This window comes from Crocodylus porosus, unplaced genomic scaffold, assembly GCF_001723895.1.
Source record: "Crocodylus porosus isolate Cpor-Errol unplaced genomic scaffold, CroPor_comp1, whole genome shotgun sequence".
In the NCBI taxonomy this organism is placed as follows: Eukaryota; Metazoa; Chordata; order Crocodylia; family Crocodylidae; genus Crocodylus; species Crocodylus porosus.
This window is the reverse complement of record NW_017728886.1, coordinates 25,362,004-25,385,163: the sequence shown is the minus strand read 5'-3', so window position 1 is coordinate 25,385,163 and position 23,160 is coordinate 25,362,004. Positions and strand designations below refer to the sequence as shown.

Below are 23,160 nucleotides of genomic sequence, written 5' to 3'. Positions count from 1 at the left end.
CCTCCACATGCTCAGCAGCAAACCTCGAAGTGCACTGGAAGTACTTAAGGTCCACTTGTGGGTCTGCCAAGGAGTGCGCAGGGGGGATCCCCATTTCCCCCTGCTTGGTGATCCGCCACGGGGGGATCCTGGGTGTCCCACCCCAGACCCAGGAGGTGCCAGCTGCTGAGGCAGGAAGTGGTGTTCCCCAGTGCGCTTATCCAGAAACGGACCAGAAGTGCTTCTGGTCCACTTCTGGGTCTGCTGCCAAGCACACTGGAGAGTCCCCCACACTTCTGTGTTGCACTCAATCTGCCCCAGCATCACAGTGTTCATGAGCTGCCTGGTACCTAGAGGTATGTAGAAAAAACATTTAAAGCCATGTCTATGTCCGAATCATTGAATCTTTCTGAATCTCTCCGAATCAATTTGGAGGGTGCCAATTCTATTTGGAAAGATTAAGGGGTCCTCCGATTCAATTTGGATTCAGAGATTCAGCCACCAAAATCAGGCTGAATTGGACCAACTCAAATCAGGGACCACAGCTTCACACAGACCTAATAGACTGTACAGGCAGGCATTAGGCAGAGCCGATGGGAGCAACTGTGGAAGCAGTCAAATGAGTCCTGGCTTGAGCTGGCAGCTCCAGGAGAAGCTGCTCCCCTGGTTCCCCCCCACTGGGACAAGGCAAGCAGTGTTGGCAGCCATGGAAGAAGCCACAGGGCTGGGAGGAATTAACAGGGGCTTCCCCCCAGCTCAATTCCCCAGATTCTGGTTCGATCCCCCAACTCCCCAGTCATTCTCTCTAGGCCCCACAGCTTCTCCAGGGCTGCCAGCTTAAGCCATGGCTTGTCTGGCTGCCCCCCCACCGGGGTGAGGCAAGCAGTACTGGCAGCCCCTGGAGAAGCCACTGGGACTGGGGGGAATGATTGGGCTATAGCCCTGCCTGAATTCATCTTAGCCCCCCCTGTGCTACCACCTGCCCACAGAAGTGCAGCATAGTGGTCCTGGCCCACCCCAGCCTGGCACTGTGCATCTGCAAGGCCACACAGGACACACCTGGGCAGCAGCTCCAGCCTAAGCCTAGAGTGAACTCATTCCTTTGAATGCTCCCACTGAACTTGAATAGTACCTGAGCTTGCTCATTTAGAAACTAACTTGAACATCTCTACACTACACTGTGTACAGCAGTAGTGGAGTCCACACTGTTATTCATAGGAGTGAAGTTAAAACACATCGATTTGACTTTGCAGGATCAAGGGCTTCAAGACACTCCCTTAGGTAGTAAATTTTCATGATGCTTTCATTAATCTACCTTTTTTTTTTTGGGGGGGGGGGGGCAGGTCGTAACATACCGTAGAAAATGAGAAAAATTAATGGAGTTGTATGGGACCTTTATTTTTCTAAAATACTTAAGGAAAAAAAAATGAGAGCCTTAAGTTCAGTATTTCAGTTGTACATGTAATTTAATGACTTCTTTTCATTGGCTAAATTATGTCATTAGTTTGCAAGCATTTTAAAAACCTGAACAATTAAAAACGTATGTTCTCTTCTCATATTTTTCCTTTTATTTGTTTTATTACATCACCTTAGCAGTACATGTTGTCTTTTCTAATTTTATAGTTTTTTATATTATATTATATTATGCATAACAGGCAATAGCTACCACAATTAATCCAGGGTCTAAACATACCAAAATGGTAACTGCCCCTGTGCACCAGCTCACCCCATGCTAAATGCAAGGCAGCAAGCTACCTCACACTTACTGGGTAAGAAGCAGCTGCTGCAAAGTAGCTGATGTACAATAAAATTCACACCCTCACTTCCTCACAGCAATCGGCTTTGTGCAAGCAAACAATAAGAGAGAAGATCACAGGTTTGAGTTTCAAACTCAGACTTCAGCTCATATCAGATGATATAGTACAAGGTAAAGGTATTAATAATGGAACAGTTGTCTAATGAGATCTCCAAAACTGAGGTGCTTATCTGGCATTTGAACTCCACGTGTAGGAATGAGGCAGAGGAGGAGAGAAAGGGGTTGATGTTGCAATTATTTTATGACAAAAGGAAATATAACCTTGGTAACTTGGACAATCACATTCAGCATAGCCTTTTAAAGGTGCCAAAGCTCTATGTTAGCTCTTAATGGCATATCAAAACTGCTCAGCACCACAAACCAGTGTGTATGTGTGGGGAGAGGGAAGGAGGGAGAGGGGGGAGGAGCCACAGCTGGACCTGTGTCTTGGTGAATGAAGTGTGCAGGGGGAATTCTGATTTTCCATGATAAAAAACAAAAATTAAATATCAAAATGTACAGGTACTTAGAATTTATTTTATTATAGTGATTGAGACACTGGTAGGCTTTCAAATTGCTTTAAAATTGTAAATATATCTATCTGTCCTGGGGAACAGCCGAGGGGAAAAATCTCAGGGAGCCCAGGAGGAACCCGGGGAGCAGGAACGGGGCGGAAAGGAAAAAGGAAGGAAAGGAAACCAAACAGAAAAGTTCTTACCTTCAGGGCGCAGTGAAACTGGAAGTGGCGGCGGGACCGAGCGGCTTGTTAGCCACGTATTTATAAAATTATGGCCAGCTGAGAGCTATGGAGGGAGGAACCAGCTGGGGACTTTAAAACAGCAGAAAGCAGCCCCAAGGGGCAGGGGAAGAGGTGGAAAGCCGGAGAAAGAAGCTCTCACCAAGTCCCCTTGGAGCAAAGGAATGTGGGGGCTTGCAGCTGGCAGCCCCGGCGCAGAGAGCAGGATCCCACAGAAGAAGACAGTCTCCAGCAGCAAGGAAGGAGATGAGAAAGCGAGGTCAAGGTGCAGAGGCCGAGAAGGGTGGAGGAACACCCAGACCTGGGGGAGCCCTCAGGCGATACGAAGAAGCGACAGGCTCCAGATCACCTGACCAGGTGGGATTACAGAGGGTGCAGGTGGTCCCAAAGAGCTCCAGGGGAGACGCATCGAGGGGCCAACCGGAGCACTGCAGGCTGACCCCAGGCCAAGGTTAGGCAGGTTGAGCTGGCAACTGGGCCAACAGAGTGGGAGATAGGTGCAGCCATAGAAGGGGGCAACGGAGCCCTTAGAATCTGGTGCAACTGCCAGTGGTTTAATTTGGGTTTGTTCCATTACCCACTGCTGGAGGGGAGGTGAGGTGTACTGCACTGACAGGGAGTAGATGGATCAGAGCAAGCAGTTGGTAGGTGGGGAAGAGCTAGCTGAATTCCTAAGGCCGACTGGGCTGAGGGTCCCAGGCCCCAATGATCAGAGGGACGAGGCCAACAAAACATTAAGATCCATCGAGGTGTGGTGCCAGGGCAAGGTAGAGGGGAGGAGGAGCCTTGCAGAAGACCAACGTCCTGTGGTCCCCGGAACGAGGAACCCCGATAGTCAATCCCCGCCACTGTGGTAAAATCAAGTTGTGGCAGGCGAGATTGGGGAGAAGTGATTCAGGTTGACAACATCAACTCACTGAGACCACAGGGATGGACGGGCGGACAACTTCGAACATTTGGGGGTGCAGAGCACGAAACTGGATGTTTGAAACCAGGCGGGTACAATATCAATGAAACACTGTGTTCAACTGATACATATATACACACACACACACACACACGCATATATTATAAACACACATCTATACATACAGACACACACACACACTATATGTACACACACCTGCATATCTCTCTCTATAGAGAGATGTATAATAACATTATTTATTATAATATTATTATATAAAAATCAAAATGGTGTTTATAACGGCATTTCATTTTAACTGCAGATTTGGGGGGGGGAGGGGTATTATAGAATTTGCTGGGGAGAGGGATTAAAATCACAGAATTTGCCATTTGTAAACAGAAGCAGCCAGGATCCCTGATGGTAAGAAACTGCACTCCATTTTCCAGGGCCAGAAAAAAGAGAGGAAAGAAAAACTGTTGAAGAGCTGCTTTTACAAAGCTTGAAAATGAGGGCCTGCTACTCTGTTTCAGGGCTACTATACATCTCTGACAGAGCTATGTAACAAATAACCATTGCTTACAGCACAGTCAGGCATGGGATATTAGCAATCCTGAAGCTTATTAGATCCCTCATTTTCAAGGTCTCTAATAGCCAGTTTTGAATCTGATAATCCCACAGAACTAATAATGTAGTATACTTACTAAGCACTGTTTACATTTAAAGTTCACAGAAATGCATACTCTGCACTAAAATGTAGTAAACTGTGTCCCCTCTTCCAGCCCCCCCCCAAAAAAAAACCCAACCCCACCACTGTGGACTTCAGTCCACTTCTTTTTAGTTTTTATTTAAAAAGCAGTTCCTGAGAAGTGAAAAAAATCCCTGTCAGTGGGATGCACACGGGGGATAGGAAATATTCTTTAAAGAAAAAAAAAAAAATCTTTAAGCTGTAAGTCAGCATACTCATTTGTTCCACTACTGCAAACTAAGGTCACATTATAATGTTTAAGTGTAGTTCATTTGACAGTTGTCAATGCAACTCTAATCATCCAAGATTTTGTGTTAGCTAGATGGATGCTGGCATAGAAAGTTTCTTGAGAAAATCTGCAGATGACAAAGCTGGAAAGGTTTGTGAACATGGAGGATTCAAGCACAATTCAGAGGGGTACTGAAGATTGGAAAGCTGGGCTGGAGCTAAACAGGATGAAGTTTAATGCTAACTAATGCAAGGTGCTACACATTGGGAAGAATAATCAAAAACACAAATACAAAAATGGGGGACACCTGGCTGCATGGCACCTCAGTGTTAAAGAACTTGAAAATCTCAGTAGGATCACAGACTCGATGTGAATCTGCAGTGTCATACAGCCACACAAGAGGCAAATGTGGTTTTGGGCTGTGTCAATAGAAGCATTAGGTGCAAGACCTGGGAGGTGATAGTGCCTCTACTTGGCACTGGTTAGGCCTCATCTGTAGTACTGTGTGAAGTTCTGCGCTCCACATTTTAAAAAGGATGTGGAAAAGTTAAAGAGGGTCTAGAGGCAGATGACAAAGATAATCAAAGACTGGGAAAGCATGTCATATGAGGAGAAGCTGAAGGAGCTAGGCACGTTCAGCCTGTGGAAAAGGCACTTAAGAGGGGACATGACAGCAGTCTTCAAATACCTGAAGGGCTGTCATAAAGAAGAGATAAAGCACCTTTTCTCTCACCACAGAGAAGGATGTGGACCAACAACTTGACGTTGCAACAAAAGTAAACTTATACTGGGTATCTGGAAAAGCTTCTGGGATGGCTTTAAGGATGATCCTACTTCAGGCAGGGTGTGAACTAGACCTCTGGAGGAGCCTTTCAGCCCTACTTTTCTCTGTATCCTTTTAAAAAGAAATCCCACAATACTTTTCTTATCAGTTGTGTTTTTTAGACCTCTGATAGTTTTTGTTGATCTTCTCTGGATTCTTTCAAATTGATCAACATCTTTCTTAAACTGTGGTGCCCCAAAACAGACATGATGCATCAGCTGAGCCTTTACACCAGTGCTAGTAGAGCAGAATTATTTCATATGTCCTTTGTATAATACTTGTATATACATCTCACTATATAGTTGGCCTTTTTAAGAGTAAGTTCATATCTTTTTCAAGCAACCAAAATGATGAATAAGAACACTCTATTCAACGCAGGTGTTCTTACTGTTTCTGTAGATACCAGTCAAGACAAGCTTGGGTTTGACTTCCTAGACCAGTGGTTCCCAACTTTTTTTTTGCTGCAACCCACTGCTGGGAGCAGAATGCAGCAGCGGTGGCAGCCAGGGGCAGGAGCTCCCACTACACGGCGCAGTTTGTCCTTTGTGTGCAGAACCACCGGCATTACCCCCGCAACCCTCATTTGGGAACTGCTTCCCTAGACGAAACTAAAACATGACCCTTGACTTAAAAAAACTCAAAGTCTAAAGTATAGAATGAGATTACTAGAAGATGCAGACAGATCAGGAAACGCATGCAAGCACAGCAATTATAATCAGCATAAAGTTCATTTTATTCCATTTATCAGAAATATCCTTAGGATACTAATTAGGTGACTAGTCACCATGAATTTAGGTTGCTCCATGCTTTACTGGAGCAGAGACAGAGGCACCATTAGAATCCCATGGAAGGCTCAATATGACCAGATCTGAATGATTATCTATTTCAATGTCTGGTCCTTTAGCAATATTGCAGGAGGATGTTTGAGACCCAGTTAAAATTCTCCAGAAGTAAATCAGGAGTTTAATTAATTTTGAAGAGTAGCATTATTTCAGTTTCAAGCTAGTTTTATAACCAAAAAGTTTCTTGATTCTTCTCGTCTTGGATATTTGTTTGTATTGCTCCTAATATATTAGGACACCACTTCCAATATCAATTAATTCTCTCTCAGCTGGTCTTTCTTTTTCCATCAAATGTTTCTCAGGGATCAAATGTTCATTTAATGCAGGGGTCGGCAAAATGCGGCCCACAGGCCAGATGCAGCCTGCCAAGCCATTCCATCCAGCCCATGGTGCCCCTAAAAAAATTTAGAAAATTAATATTAATCTGCCCTGGGCTGCTTGTCATGTGGCCCTTGATGGCTTGCCAAAACTCAGTAAGCAGTCCTCCGCCCAAAATAATTGCCCGCCCCCAATTTAATGGCATGATGGGATCTGACTCTTGATCCCAACACTCACAAGTCCTGCCATGCCATATTTGCATTACAGGGCAGTCCCAGATCTACTAGACACATGCCACATGTTCAGTTTAAGGTTCAATACAAAACAGCCACAAAAAGATGTCCCATATCAAATGTGGAACATCTCTGTGGCTAGATTTTGCTGTTATAGTACTGTAAATTTGGGTACACATGTAGCATGTTACAATTTATGGTACAATTAACACATTAATCATGCCATAATTGTAATGTGTGCCAGAGCCTCAAGAGAAATCCCAGAGGGTTCATTAAAGTATGGTAGATAAAGGAAAATTTAAGCTGCAAGCTCTGAGACTATTTTTACTTTGTACAGATACAGTGTACCTCTAGAATCTAAACACTACAAAGACACCCTCACCAATGACCACTTATCTTTCCCTGCTGGTTTTTAAGCTAGCTTACTCTTGCGCTGTCAATGTAAACTGCAGCTGTTGCATTAGAGTTAATAGTATCAACTACGTCTAACTCAGACCCAAAACAAAGTTCAAGTTTACTCCACTGTCAGCTCATTCCCTCTGCATTAAAAAAGTTCCAGAATGAATACACCAGCTTATGCTTTACTTCTCAGATTTAACAAACTGACAGGATTGATGAAGCCTATCTGATCATATTTAAATCGGACTAAGCACCATAAAAGGAAACAGTTGGTTAATAATTTATTCTTATTCTTAAACAATATAATTAAGGATATTGGTAGGTATGAGCTGTCACAAAACTGGATCTCTACTTGATCACAAAATTAAAGAAATATCTCCCTGGTTCACTATAACAGATGAATCCAAAACTCACTAGTAACACAGCTGCTCATATATCTGGCTATGTGAGTTAAAATAAAAAAAATCCAAAACTCTGTTTGATTGCAACTAAGTATATAGGTTCTCTAAAGACCCAATGGTGGATGCTTTCTGTATAACCAAATATTTAAAAATGATAGCTTATTTTATAAATACTTTGAAATCATTCTCTATAAAGAGTGACATACTCTATTTGGAAATTGTCCATAACACTTTTTCAGTATTCTTAAATTTTCACTGCTATTGGAAAATAAATTAAACTCTCATGTTGAATCAAAGGAAAACCAAAACAAATTTCGCCTGAAATTCTATTGGTAACATCCCAAAAGTTAAAGAACTATTGATCAGTTATCTGTTTTCTATCCCTCCTCAAAAGGAAACTGAAGCCTATATAATTTAAATCGTTATGTTCAGAAAAATGTGATGGGAAATTAATTTTATATTCTCTTAGCTGAAATTATATTAGTTTAGTGAAGAATGTGTCAAGTTTATATTCCTGCTCCTCTTCTAGAAAATTATTCTTCAGTGTATTAGAAAAAGCAATGTCAGCATACGCACATTTAAGTACAGGTGTTAAAAAACATTTCTGATACTGTTATATCCAATTATTTCTGGTGTCCTATCATTCACTACAATGAATGCCTTCACAGAAAAAGTGTTAAAAATAAGTATAAGTAAAGTATAAGCCACCCACTTTCTGTTGTGAATTCTTAACTACACATCTATTTCTATGCACTTATATTGAAAAATGAGTTTTCAGTACATTTTTGTAATTTTTACTAACCTTTGGCAGTTCCCATTCTGAACGTGATCCATCAGCACTGTAGTAATATGGTCTACCTTGTTCATCTACATGTTTTATCCACTGCAGAAATAAATAGAAAATTTAATAAATAATGACAAGCAGCTAAATACCAGAGCATCAAGCTTCAAGTAAATTTGACTGTTTTACTTTCAAAATAAATTTGACTGTTTTACTTTCAAAATATTTCCATTGTACACAAACAAGGGTATAAAATTCTCTTTTTTTGAAAACCTATACCCTCAAGTCACTTATTGTGAATTTCTCTCCTGTCATCCCTATAGCACAGTGCTCTGTTATGTCACAGCTAGTGAAAATCTGGATTGAGTTGAGTTTGTTAGGTGAGCAAAGTGGATTTAACAAACAAAATAAAATAAAATATATGGTACTCTTTGAAATGTTACGTTTAAAAAGCATTGAGAACTAAATGCAGAAACTTAACACTGTGCCCTTGTTGCCAAGGATAACGGCATAATGTGTGTTACCAGTAGGTCATAGGGAGTGATTATTTCCCTCTATCCAGCACTGGTGAGGCCACATCTGGAGTACTGTGTCCAGTTTTGGGCCCTCCGCTACAGAGAAGATGTGGACAAATTGGAGAGGGTCCAGCATAACAAAAACGATAGGGGGGCTGGGGGACGTGACTTATGGGGGAAGACGGAGGGAACTGGGTTTTAGTCAAGAGAAGAATGAGGGGATTTAACAGCGGGCATCAACTATCTGAAGGGGGTGTTCCAGAGAGGATGTAGCTAGACTGCTCTCAGTGGTGACAGATGACAAAACAAGCAGCAATGGTCTCGAGCTGCAGCAAAGGGAGTTTAGGTTAGATATTAGGAAGAATTTTCTCATTAGGATGGTAAAACACTGAACCAGGCTAGATGAAGCTTTGGCTGGGATGGTTTAGTTAGGGATGGTTCTGCTTTGAGCAGGGGATTGGACTAGATGACCTCCTGAGGTCCCTTCCAACCCTTTCTATGATAACCTTATTATCACAAGCTCAATCAAGGTTCCTGTAGAGTTAATAAATGAGTTGTAGAGCATTTCAGATATTATTGCACAACAATACAATAAGGTATTTACAAAAGTATCAATAAGATATGCATCAAACATGGATATTGCTCTTAATCAAATAATGAAAAAATGTAATGGTGTTCTTCTGTAACACTTAGAAGAAGCCCTTTAAACCAACATTTCTAAACCCATGGGTCACGACTGCAAAGTGGCTCACAAGAATATAGGAAAGGGGTCACAAACGAACTTAAAAAATGGATTCTCCTTTTTTAATAAACATGGGAAACTATGGCTTGTCCCTTGCAGGTCGCCAGAGTTCCCACCTTCAAGGACCTGCTTGTGGCCCCAATGCCCCACACTCACTCCCCCCCACACACACTTGGGGGCTGTGGCCTGGGGATGGGGAGCAGCAGGTTGGGAGTGAGGAGCACTGGGTTTGGACTGGGTGCTAATATTTACAAATTGGTTCTGATACAAAAATGCTCGAGAACCACTGCTCTAAACAAATAGTACATGTTTTCTGTTTTTCAAAGAAAGAGACCTAGCAAACTAAACTTTTTTTTATAAACCGGCAAAGAGATGTTCAAAGGTATGTCCGTCAACCCATGAACCCATATTCTGGGCATCAGGTAAGGCATTTTACTATAAAGTCCAATATAAGTTTATAATGTTATACAACATTACTTAGCTAAATCTCAAGCAGCTGGAAGAAATCTGAATAAGAAAACAATCTGTTCACAGTAAAATTCAAAACATTTCTAAAATAAATCTAATGCAGAAGTTACTTCCATGTAAGTTTTTAGAAACTAAAGCAACAAACAGGACAGCACGTTCTACAAAGAGATACAAATCACCTTAAAAACTATCAAGTTTAAAACAAACAAACAAAAAACCAGCTTTCCAATTTAAATACTGCAGTTAAAAAAAAAAAAACCAACACTTTACTGTAGATTAGTATATTACAGAAGCATACCTATTTCATGGACATTAAATACTTGGTTTCTTTCACTGTCCATTTTTAAAAAGTAATCAATCACTCTCAATACCAGCATTAGTGTGAACATAATAGGACAAGATTACAACTTGTTTTACAAAATAGGGGGAAAGCTCTATGCCTATTTTATAGATGTGAAAACTGATAGGTAAAATGTTGTCAAAATGAATTAATGGTAGAAAAAGAACAAACAAAACACATCTCTCTTGATGCTGCTGTGCTCCAATGACTAAAATTTGCTGCCTCAAAGAAAATTGTACAAGATTAAATAAACAAACTAATAAAATGGCTCATTATGCATGAAGAACTCTTCTGTACTACAAGGCAAAACACTGGCAAGAAGCACTTCCCTATAGCATCACAAGAGGATAAAAAAAATGATGCAACGCATGTTTGTTTAAATTGTATATAATGTCCCAATTTTAAAGCTACCAGTAGGAAAAACATCTTCACAGCACGTAGGTATGGCATGCATCAGGACAAACTTGGTTCAGTTGCCAAAGTTCTGTACTCATTGAAGAATAAAGGAAGCTAGCATTATAGAAAAGCTTTACCACTAAAATAGAAACTTATATTAATAGAGATAATTAACTTTAAAGATTTAGACTACAAAGTGACAAGAAGAAAGGAAAATGTACCTTTTCATTAGTATAGTCATTGGTATATAAGGTTTGACCATGTTCATCCAACTCTTCTGACCAACCCTTTGGAGGAGAACCATACTGACTATCTGACTGGCTGTAACAAGAACTGTGGTCGTTTTCTTCTGATGAAAGATGCTATAAGTAGTCAGAAACATACAAGGGAGTTTTGAGAATAAATATAGTTCAATATCTGAAAGAGATCAAAGTTTACTTGGCTAGAAATTGAAGATTTAAAAATGCAGCGATAATTTAAGGGAGTTTTATAGTTTTATTTAATACTTTAGGTCAGAAAATGAGAAGTGCATTTCTACCATTGAAAACCTTGTTCATTGTCACTAGCTTGTTCAAAGATTCTGAGAGATGAGAACATAAAAACCACTGCTTACTTCCCATTGACATCAGATCTCAGATGACCAAGTGTTTTGGCATCTAAATATTGCATTACCAAACCATTTCAAATAAATTTGTTTTCTCAAGTGTTTTAGCCAGTAAGGCATCTACATTTTATTCATATACTTATAACTGACTTTATTGAGCTAACCAAATGATTCAGCTGGCAATAAGTTGTATCATCTATGAGATCTGAGGATCAGATGCCTTCGTTTTTTAGAAGCCTGTTAGCTGTTTATAGCAAAATTCCTCCCCACTCCCAATTCCTAAACAGCATCATACTAAGGGCTTCCATACACCAAGAATTACTTGGAGCTTCAGCTGCACTTGCTTTATGTCCTAGCACTTCCTCACTGGACAGGTAATGGATGCTAGGGCACTGCCAATTTCCATTAGAGTCCCCCATTTTGAAATATACAGCAGTTAAGTCAAAGGAAGCTATACTCCAAGATCATCTTTTAAAGGCAAGGACGAAGTGGGAGCAAAAAAGACTACATCAATAATTGATGGAAGATTGAGCAAAACCCCTCTAACTTGACCTCTTCTTTCACCTTATCTGCCCCCAGTATTCCTCTTTCTTAAAAAAGCTCTCTGGGAATCAAGTGTACATTCTTCTTCCCACTACCAAGGCTAGTAGAAATTATGCCAAATTATTGCTCCTTGAAGGAGAATGCACATTATACTACTCAAACAACAGTTAAGGCATGGCCATAAAAGACCAGCTAAAGAGAGGAAGGGACATGGTAAACAACACAAGTTTTGATGGTAAGCAGGAAGGGAAGCAGGGGGACCTGGGGGTGGGGGTGGGGTATCTGCTCATCTTCAAAAAGATGCACACGAGATCCCAAGAAGAACTTTAATCCAATCCAATTAAAAATATTAGTGATATAAGAACAGCTGAAATTTCTTAGATTTCTCATATCTGTTCAGTTTGCTAGAGAAGAAAAACAGTGGCTTTTGCTAACCAGGCATATCTACAGCCTTTAGTGTAGTTTTAATTTAATCAGTGTCTAATCTTGCATTCCTTTTTGGCATACTTTACAATAGTGATTCTCAGCCAGGGAGCCACAGCACCTTGGGATGCACCTTGAAATCATTTCAAGGGTGCTGCAGGGTACAATAACAATGTTACCACTGTTCAGTGTACAAATATGATTCACTAGATAAACCCAGAGATGTCAAATAAGATTTTATAAGGTTAAGGACATTCTGAGCTATTGTGTTCTTTCTAGGTTCTCTGGAACAGAAAAAATGCTCTATTACTTTTCCAAAGCCAAAAATGAGTTGGTATTTTTCCAAGGGATGCCTTTAATCTAAAAATGTTCATGTCCATGTCCTTGTGACAAGGTATTCAGCAAAATTTGCAAATTCATTGGAATATGACATGGCCACACTGTGAGCAATTCAGCTATGGCCTTGAACTTGCAACCTTTGGAATAGCGACCATGTGTTGAGGACCACTGCTCTATAATGGCAATGCGATATGAGATGTGAATAGTGGGAGGTTAAGCTGGTCTCCCAAATGAATCCCAAACCTATCAAAAACCTAGACTTGTTTCTAGATGCTAAAAACAAAGCATACCAAATCTGATCATTCTGGAGGGCACAGTCTCAAGAAAAGACTCATTCACTTACCATAAACTTAAAGCTCACTTGTGTACTGAGTTTGACATGCTAGTTCGTAGAGTTTAAAAAAAAAAGAGTCTTTAGTTCTTCGAGTTCTAGTCTCTGCTTAGTCCTGGATATCAAGAACTATATTGAAATTACTGTGACAGCAGAGGAATACCAGGAATAGGCCAAACATGATTCAGTTTTACAGGATACCTTTAGGATCTATAGAGGTTTTAGATCTATAACTTATGCTTTAATTGTGTCTTAAGTGTGCTGGCATTAAGCCAAATTAGCAGGCTATGGTCATTTTTAAATACTCAGTTTTATCGAATAACTGAAGTGCATCTATATTTTGTTTCTGCCCTGCAATTACCTCCACTGCAGAAGTACTGTACAGCAGAAACCAAGCAGAAGATTTGTTAACCTTGATTTGTTAACCATGCCTTAACCTTGATTTGCTTTGTTGTCTACTTTTCTCTTAATTAATCCCACCCAAAAAGTATTTTATAAAAAGCAAATCCTACAAAAAACTGTGGTCCTAACAAGGTAACACAATAGCATTCCTTTATTCTATCTCTTACCTAACTTGCCCAGATATCATAATAGCTGAGGGAGATTTTATTGCTAACACACATACCAATTATCCAGCTCTTCTGAAATGCACATGCATTTAAATCGGCCAAATTATCGGCTGCATCAGGCCAATTTCTAATACAGCCAATTTTCTTTATATCAGCACCGATCCCATATTGAATCAATGCATCGATGCATCTCTAAAATCCACAACTAAAATGAAACGTGCGTGCGTGTGTACCGAATACAATGTTTTATTGATATACAATTTTAAAGAAATTTAGAAGCCCACTAGTGCCTTAAATCACTATAATAAAATAAATTCTATATATCCATACATTTTGGCATTTGATTTGGGTTTGTTTTTTTTTTAATCATGGAAAAATCAAAGCTCTCCCTTGCCCTCTTTGCTCACCAAGACAGATCCAGGGCCCTCACTCTGAAGCCACAGTGCACCAGCCCTTCTGCTGCCCCTCACTCCCAACCCATAGCCCTCTGGCCCTGCTGGTGCCCCTCACTCCCCACTCAGTCCCATGCTTCCCACCCCTCCCCAGCCCTGTGAGAGGGCGCCCCCAGCTGCCAGGGCAATGGGGCCAGGGACCCGTGTCTGCAGCCCCCTGCATCGCTGCAGCAGTGCCCAAGCCCTGGCTGCTGCCTGCAGGAGGTAGCAGCTGCTGTAGCAAAGCACAGAGCCCAGCTCACCCTCCCTCATGGATGGCATAGCTGGAGCAGAGCCTGTTGGGGATAGTGGGTACAAGCTGCCTGCTGCGGGCTTCCTGCTTGCTGTCCTCCCCCTGGGGCCTCAGCAGCCCAGTAGGTGGGACCCAGTGTAGCAGGGCAGAGTGGGGAAACTTGCTGCTTTTGGGAGCTCCATGCTACCAAGGCAAGGTGCCCCCTGCTCACCTGGCAGCAGCAAGGAGCACATTTCTGCACTGTCAACCCTGCTGCTGCTGCCAAACATGCAAGGGGTGCTTTACCAGGGTAGTTCAGGGCTCGCAGCAACAAGGAGCTTCCCTGCCCTGCTCTGCCCTGCCACACCAGGTCCCACCGGCTGGGCCACAGAGGCCCCAGGGGGAGGGCAGCAGGGCAGGCAGCCTGAGTCTGCCCTGCACACAGATCTGGGGGGCATCTGCCTGCCCCCTGGGAGTGCATGCAGTGGTGGGGAGCCAGCCCCCCCAAGCCATCCATGGCTCCACACACACATTCCAGACCCAGGCCCCAAGCCTCCCACACCACCCAGACTGGGCTGGAATGCTGCCAGCCTTTGCAGAAGTGGAAAAATCTGTGTATTACTCCATTAAAATGAAAATTCTGCATTTTTCTTCAGTTAAATGTGAAAATCCATTATTTTTTTCCCCATTTTTCCACAGGAAACTGAAAACTTGGCATAAAAAAAATAGGCATTTGAGTTTCCTTTACTTTCTCAAAAGCTTGCACATTCATAGGTCTCAGGTATTTTCACCTTTTTCTCCACAATCCATTTCTATGGCCAACATGGTCTCTGAAGATATATCCCTGAGTTTTTGTCCTGTCTTCTCTGCTGCTGTATTTTACACGTATAATTTATTGTTTGTAAAAGTTACTGTTAATGAAATATCCAGAACTGAATATTCTAGTCTACGTTGTAGCCCGTGTGTCATGCTCAGAGGGACTCACTGCCCCAACAATACAAATACTGAATACACTCAAAAATCCATTTTGCTACCATATAGCATTCCTAGTTCAAATCTGATTTGATGCTTAGATCTCTTTATGGTCTAATGCGTTTCTCCTAGTGAACATCTATCTGTTTTTCATTATTCTTCCCCAGTTCTATTAGCTTGCACTCCCAGAAGATTAATTTCATGTAATAAATCCAGACCTCTTTATCTCTTCCTATACTTCTAATCTTTGGCTTTAATTCTTTTAGATTCTATTTTTCCACTGTACTAAACAGGGCCAGAACTTATACAAAACACTGCTGGAATCATACAGATTTCTTCTTTCCGCCATAGCCCTCATCTTGTCCTATGATTTTTGCACACAATTCACTTCTGCTTCAACTGCTTAAACGTATACACAGCTTTAATTCTCTAAATTTTCCTTACCTAATTAAAGAGTTACAAGTCTAATATTAAGCTAATTTATTTTAGAAGCATGTGTGATTGAAGTCATCTTATTTCCAGTTTCTTAACTGATAAAATATAAAATCACCAACCTGATGGAATATAAGCAACCAATCCTCTCTCACTGAATACAAATTAAAGAACTATAGGGAGGCCATTATCCTTTTTAATTAATATTTGCTATGACACTAAGTCCCTTCAGTCATATATGAACATGTGCCAGAGGTAGCATAAATTCAACGTGTTATAAGTGAAAACTCTTTGTTCTACTATTCTACATAAAACAGGTACACATATAAAGAAAGCAGGCAATCTTCCAAATCACAGAAGATCTAGATCTGCTGTGTTTGCATCCTATATTACAGTTGACTTTTAGGGCTAGTTATTTATAAGAAGCCTGTTATATTGGGAATTCTTCACCAAAATCAAGTTTATATTAGTTTAAGTATGCATCCCCAGTGTCCATTCAGAGACTGAAAACTAGACAGGACTATCTGGGAAAAAAAGTATAAAAGGATCATGAACAAGGTGACAAACTGAACCATCAATGAAATGATGTATCCGTAGCAAAGAATAAAAATATTCCTGACAATGGAACCACATGAGAAGTTTATGGTTCAAAGATATAAGAAAAGACAAAAGAACCATTAAAAGTGCTGACATTAGGAAGCAGGAAGAAAGATGGGGTGGCAAATCATATATACCATAAGCTCATTGTAAGGAAACTGCTTAGGGAGTCAGTTACTTGAAAAGCTGCTATAGTAACTGGGTATGAAATAAAGTCCTATTTGATAGAGGTGAGTGGGAAAGTAATAGCCAAGTGTCAGAAGCAGCAATGACTTTTACAAGAATAGCATCCATTTCACTGCTACTTCCAATAGATTCCGAAACAATTAAACCGAAGAAATTCTTGTAAATGCCACAGTGCTGCTGCTTCAGAATCTAGAAGAACAGCAGATACCCATCCCTGAGAGCAGAGGACAGTCAACCCCTCTCACTCCAATTTCTCGTAAGGCAGTGGTGGAGCCTTCTATATTAGGACTCAAATACCTTAAAATGTGTTCATTGCTTTGTAACAAGAATGATTTCTAACAATTCAGAAAGAAATATAATCTTACACTTTTAAAACTGGCAATACGAGTGAAGTGGGAGATATCCTGGTAAATATTTACTTCTTCTAGCACTCATATCAACCTTAAGATTCTCATGCATTCAATTACTTAAAGAGGAACCTCCACCCCTTCAACAGGCCCCTCCCAGTCTTATTTGCATTCCGATAGAAATATCCATACACAGAAAGGGCTCAACAGCAGTAAACAGCAGCACAGTTAGGAAAAATACAAGTGTGCGTGGGGGGGGGGGGGGGGGGGGGGGGGTGAGAGGGGCTCAGAAATACTATTAAAAAAACACTTTCAAGTAACAGGATCTGAAAACCTGTTTGGAGTAGGTGTTTTGCCTACTGTCCCAGGAAGGGAGAGCAAAAAGATAATAATAAGTACTTACAGGCAGCAGGAGAAACAGAGCAGCAGGGGCAGAAGCAAAAACCCATGCGGCTCGTCAGCTGCTTCTTTATTCAATGAAGGCCAGCTGGTGACGTTAGCCATGAGCGTCGGCTGGCAGGGATAAAAATGAAGGCCGATGGTGCAGAAGGAGAGGAAGGAGACAGCAGCAGGGAAAAGGAGCTACAGTTGCCACTGAGAGAAGCTGGTGACGGACCAAAGCAGTGTGGGACAGAGCATTCCGCCAGGAGCAGTAGAGGAAAGGCGAACGAGCAGCAGACCCTGGACTCAAAGGAAGACCCAGAGACAAACCAGAGGCTCGAAAAGATCCCAGGTGGAAGTACTGGGATGACCAGGGAGAAAGGGGAGCCAGGCCGAAGGGGAGGACCCCAAGAAAAGCACCGGGGGGTTACAATCGGGGCAGGTATCACCGCCATTCTTGGCTGGGTCAATGACAGAGTGGGAGGAAATCACGGAGATGGCGGGTAGCAAGAGAGGTATCCCTGAGCTAGAGTAAAGGGAAGAGAAGCGAGGGAGCAGGGTGTAGCCATGCTAGGAAGTGGTTCACCATTCAATGTTTTGTTAATGATTTTCTGTTCTGTTGCCCTGTGTGAAGGGGTTGAGGAGTAGAGGGCATAGCAAGTACCCTGAGGAACAGGGCCAAAGGAGAGCCTCAGAGATTTTCTTTGTTTCCCTGGCAGAAGGGGTGGAGATAGGGGGAACAGAGAGAGCAGGCCCGCACAGGAGAACCATCATAATAGGTGATAAGCAGGGGGACGCGATGCCATGAGAGGGGCCAAGGATGACAGAGGAACAACGCACGAGGGGGCGTGAGGCCGGGGTGTAGGGGTGGCAGAGCCCCATGAATGACCGCCAGGTGAACCGCAGGCCACTAGCAAACCCGACGACCAACCCCGTCCACTGAAGAACCAATAAGTCATGGCAGGCGAGAACAGGGAAGGCGAGTCGAGGAGGAGACACCTACTAGGTCTAAGACGCGAGCCGGGAGAATGCCCCACTTTGCCATCAGGGCGAAGGTTGCTCGAGGACAGATATTTGAAGCCTGGTGGCCACACCTACTAAGCACCTGAAGGTAGCTTTTAAATGTCCAAGAAAATTAAGGACCCACTGTAACAGGCCCCCAGAACTTGCTAATAAGAAATTATTTTATCCATCTATACCAAGGGTGGGCAATCATTTTGACCAGAGGGCTCCTTACTGAGTTTTGGTGAACTGTTGAGGGTCGGAAGTGTAGCTCCACCCCTTGACAGGTACCTTAACCCCTGGTCACCATCTAGGGACTGGACGTCCCGCCCCTAACTTCTGACCTTTGCCACCACAAGTCCCTCCCCTTGCCCCAAAAAGTACTCCTTTTGCAGGGGGGTAGGGTTGCCATCTTAGAACCAAGGAAAAAAAGAAATCATATATTAAAAAAGTCAAACATCTGCTATAACATATTTTAATTTTATTGCAGAAAAAAAATGTCCCAATTTATCTGTGTTCGTATAGTGCATATAGAGGTGGTTGCATAATAGCTCAGAAATAAAGTCTTACTTTTGTATATTGGGGGGGGTGAAGTTTGAGATGATGTGGCTGTATGTGTGGGTAGGTGGGGTTTGTGGGATGTGAGAGAGGGTGGGTGGGATTCCCCCACATAACCCCCATCCCAACGGCACACAGCCCCCACTACCACCAGCAGCACGTCCTCAGGGTGCTCATGGCCCATGTAGACACAGCTGCCCAGAAGCACGTGGCTCTAGCCAGTTTCAGGAGCTTACGTGGCAGCAAGAAGCAGAGCCAGGCCAGACTGCATCTATTGTGGAAGGCTCCCCACCTCTCATATGCAGCTCCTGGGAGTTGCATGCCATCAGGGGGAAGCTCTGCTTCAAGTGGTATGCAAGTCATGGGAGCTGCACGTAAGCCATGGTAAGTCTTGCGCAAAAGAACCAAGTCAACCCAGACTCCGGACTCCACACTCCCACCAACCCCAACCCTATGCTTCCCCAACACCTGCCACCACTTTCCTACCTGCTGCATGGAGCAAGCACCGCAACCAGGACTATGAGGAACTCCCACTGGAGACCAGAGAAACCGAGCAGGTTTCTTTGTGGCTGCAACAGTGGCTGCAGCAGCTCTGCCTAGAAGCTGTGCATGCTGGCCAGGGTTGAGGCCCTTGTGTGCATGAGGATGGAATTGAAGGGTACAGGCTCAGTGGGGTACAATTAATTGGTAGGAGCCCACATGCTGGATGAAAAAAAAATTGCCTGGTCGGCTGGATCCAGCCTACGGACTGAATTTTTCCCACCTCTGATCTATACATGCATCTCTGTAGACCTAGCCAGCCCTCTGTTGACTATATCAGGTAATAGATTAATTATTTGTGTAATTCAAAAGCAAGCCCTTCCCCAAACACCACCATAGGCACTTCTAAACATTTATTAATGTGCTTTTGCTAATGTGCATTAATTTTAATGCCTTCATTGTGAGGTACTAGAAAAAGGCGCATTAGCCTGTTTTCGTGCACATCAGCAAAAGCACATTTTTGGGGGACAATGCTTTACCGTACATGAGAATAGGCTAATGCCTATTAAAACTCACATGTAAACATGCTTGGTACCCGTTTGGCAGTTGGTCTGGAGATTAGTAGTTCCTACAAATTTCAAACTAGGGACAGATTAATTTTTTTTAAGCTGTTAAATAAAAACTACATACACCACCATATGTACTGACAAACGAGATCTGTTTTTACAATGACATACAATTCATGCTGTTTCTCATATTCAGTGCAGTAACTCTCTCTCTTATAAAGTCAAGCATGACAAAAGATTCAAAATTTTGAACATAAAAGAATCGCTCTCTCCTAATTTAGAAGTAAGACATCTTTTACACACCTTTAACTGTAACAGATGTATACAATAATTCCAATTTCAAAAATAAAATTCATATTCTTACATAAATAGATACAAGCAGGCATTATTTTACTCTGCACTTAGGATAGCATTTCTGGATACCAATTCAGCCACCACGCAAAACACACCCTTACGAAAAGTAGTAGGACCCAAGTGTGCAACTATTTTCTTTTTAGATCCATTCTATAAAAATGTCTTTGAATTACATAAAAGATTTAGGTTTGTATATTTATTAAGACACGAAACCTGTCTAACTAGTAACCAAACATCTAAAAACTACTTCTGTTTTGTTGTGTATTAATTCATGCTATACAAAACCCCCAACAAAATTAAATATGGTTTTAATCTCATTTTCTAACTACAATCTAGCAATATACTGTTCTTTATTTCCTTACAAGTCATTGCCAATAAAATTCTTATAAACATTCTAAATATTCGTTTGGCAGAACAATCTTACTATCATGGAGTCTAACTTTTACTTTCTTTCCCAATAACCCTTATATACCTTCCCCTGCTCCCCCCTCAAAATAAGGAAATCACCTTCCCCATAGTTTCTCTACAAATGCACCTTCTGTGTCTAAGGAACTCTAAACAAAACCTTGACACCCGGATTAGTTCAGTTGCCCTATACAAGTAATATTGGTAGAGCACTTTCAGATCCTGTTAGCACTGAATTTTGGTGGTATATAAGGAAAAAGGGAAATCTATGCTAACTAATTAGCATGCCCCCACCAACTACATAGACTGAGGATGCCATATTTACAGCAGTGGCATCTTCTGAGAGAATGAAATGTGAGGTGCCGGAAAATCTATACACAACCTGCATGTCAGCATGCATTAGTATAGTTTTAGGAGATTATGACCTACATTGTTTTATTGCAGAACCATTAGAGAAAAAACTTACAACAGTTGGGGGGGGGGGGTAGATGATGCACAAAAGAAAAAGGTGCCAAAATTATTTGGCCAAATATTGGTGGCATTTTTTTTTTTAAATCTCCAATGGGGTGGGAGGATGAGATTCAACTCAAGAGCAAAAAGAATTAAATAGGTACACTTTTAGACCAGAAATGTACATGTTAACTCAGCTTCCAAGATCCTTCCTCCAGAGGTATTCTCATAAAGAAGAAAGGAAAAGGGAATGTTAGCTTCCTTGTTTCAGAAACAAGAATGGCAATGCTGTCTTCCTTACCCCAGAGAAAATCCTGTTACTTTAATAAGAGATCATTCATAGATTTATTTCTTCCAAAAAAGGGAGCCAAGACTAAAGAAAATAGCTTCTACAGGTACCCAAATGGAAGGAGAGGCACAAGGCCCGAGGTTTTAATTCACTTCTGATCTGGGGACAAAGGAGTCCAGCAAAAATAGACTTCATGTAAGTTTTACCATGCACATCTAACTACAGAAGAAAAACAAAAGACAACAACATGCTTCTCTACTTCAAAACAAGTACATCTTTGAGTGTTAAAACTTTACCAGCATAACCAAAGAGCAAAACAGCACACATTTGCAATCTGTTTGCATCAAAAATAGAGAATACCTCATGATCTAGTTGGCTCTGCGGATCCCCTTTATTTATGTTTGTGTCTCTGGTCCAACGTGGAGGTTTCCAGGTTCTTTCCTGTGTTCCTCGATTGTAGTAATAACAGCGTCCTGTAGTGTCTTTATGAGTTTCCCACTCTCCATTAACTTGAATTGGTGGGTTTGCAGGATAAGGTGGGAGTGCAGACTGAGATATTTTCAGTTCTTGTAAATTAGCATAAACTGGTGAATCAGGCCTCCCTTGGCTTGGTGGAGTAGTTGGCTATTGTAAAAGAAATAATTCATTATTATTGAAACTGCAAACAAATTATTATTATGCTCCTTTAAATCACAAATAGGATAATGCACAAATAGGATAATGCAAATTAACAGGAACAACGGTAATAAGCTGATGGAGAATATGTTTAGGTTAGAGATCATATTTTAAGGTTAGGGTGGCCAGAATCTCGAACCAACTTCCTAGGGAAGTGGTCCTCGCCCCTACCTTGGGCAAATTCAAAAAGAGGTTAAATGATCACCTGTCTGGGGTCTTGTGAACCCAGCATTCATTCCTGCCTGTGGCAGGGGGTCAGGCTAGATGATTTGTTCAGGTCTCTCCTGACCCTAGCTACTATGAAACTTCTGCCATTTAAAAGGGTATGGTTATTAAAAGAATTGAATATTTTTTCTGCCGATAAACTTAAAGTTTATTCCCCAGACCTTATCTATTTCAACCTAGTAGATACCTAAAGAGCGGTTTTGTTTCATTAACATTCCTCTAAATAACTAGTTTTATATAACAGATTTGAAAAGGAATTAGGCAGGATTCCAATAACTTGCAGCAAAATTCAGTTGAAGCGTCCAGATATGCAAAGTGTAAAGCATTAACTTTTGTTAGATGTTGCTTTCCGAGCGTAAAACATAGGTGGCTCCTCCCCCAAAACTGAATTCATGCAGAGAAACAGAAAAAAATAAAGATGTCTTTGATAGTGCCTGTTTTCTATTATCCTGATAGTGAGATCTAACAATGTGGCCTAAATGCTGCAACTAGAGAATATGGGAACTTCAGTGAATGGTTTTCCTGTAAGTTTTTAAAACTGAAATATCACTGACCTAAAACAGCTATTCTTAAATAATTAGGGCTCATGGTAGGAGGTGGAATCTTTTATTAGACCAACAAGATTTTTGCAAAAACAATTCTTTAAATTGCAAGCTTTTGGGCACAAACACCCTTCATCAGGCATCAGAGAAATCGTAAAAGTTCTCCTGGGTAGAAATTAAAGTTCATATTTCATAGGATTTCACAGAGGAGTCAATTAAGATATTGTCCAACAGTAATTGTATGTCACAACCTCAATACAGGATAGAGGAACTTATTTAGACAGTTTGGTGTTTAAAGTTTGGTGAACTTCAAACACCAAACACTTTAAACACTTTGGCCCTTCCCATGGTTCACAAATGAGTAAGGTCAACTTTATTTAACTATATTTGAAATGGAAGTAGAAATGTAACCAACATCTATAGTATCCTTGAGAAGCAACCACTCTTCTTGAACTCCCATCTCCCTGGGGTCATGGTCCCTGAGGGTCTGACCGACTAGCCTCTTGAGCTTGTCAAAGTCGGCTTTTCTGAAGTCAAGGACTTCTGTGTTGCTGACT

The 23,160-nt window shown here is 41.5% G+C and overlaps 1 protein-coding gene across 6 annotated transcripts in view; it reads right to left on the bottom strand.

Moving 5' to 3' along the window:
* The window catches only part of ARHGAP12 (Rho GTPase activating protein 12), a 128,391-nt gene that overhangs the window by 56,635 nt on the left and 48,596 nt on the right, over nt 1-23,160 (bottom strand). For 4 of the 6 annotated variants that reach the window (XM_019531085.1, XM_019531111.1, XM_019531094.1 and 1 more), the window contains exons 3-5: nt 21,522-21,785; nt 10,892-11,032; nt 8,231-8,311 (exon numbers count right to left, since the gene is read on the bottom strand). In XM_019531085.1, coding sequence (XP_019386630.1) covers nt 8,231-8,311; nt 10,892-11,032; nt 21,522-21,785 — 486 coding nt within the window. The remainder of the gene's footprint in view (nt 1-8,230; nt 8,312-10,891; nt 11,033-21,521; nt 21,786-23,160) is intronic. The other 2 variants (XM_019531120.1, XM_019531128.1) reach the window with 2 other exon arrangements.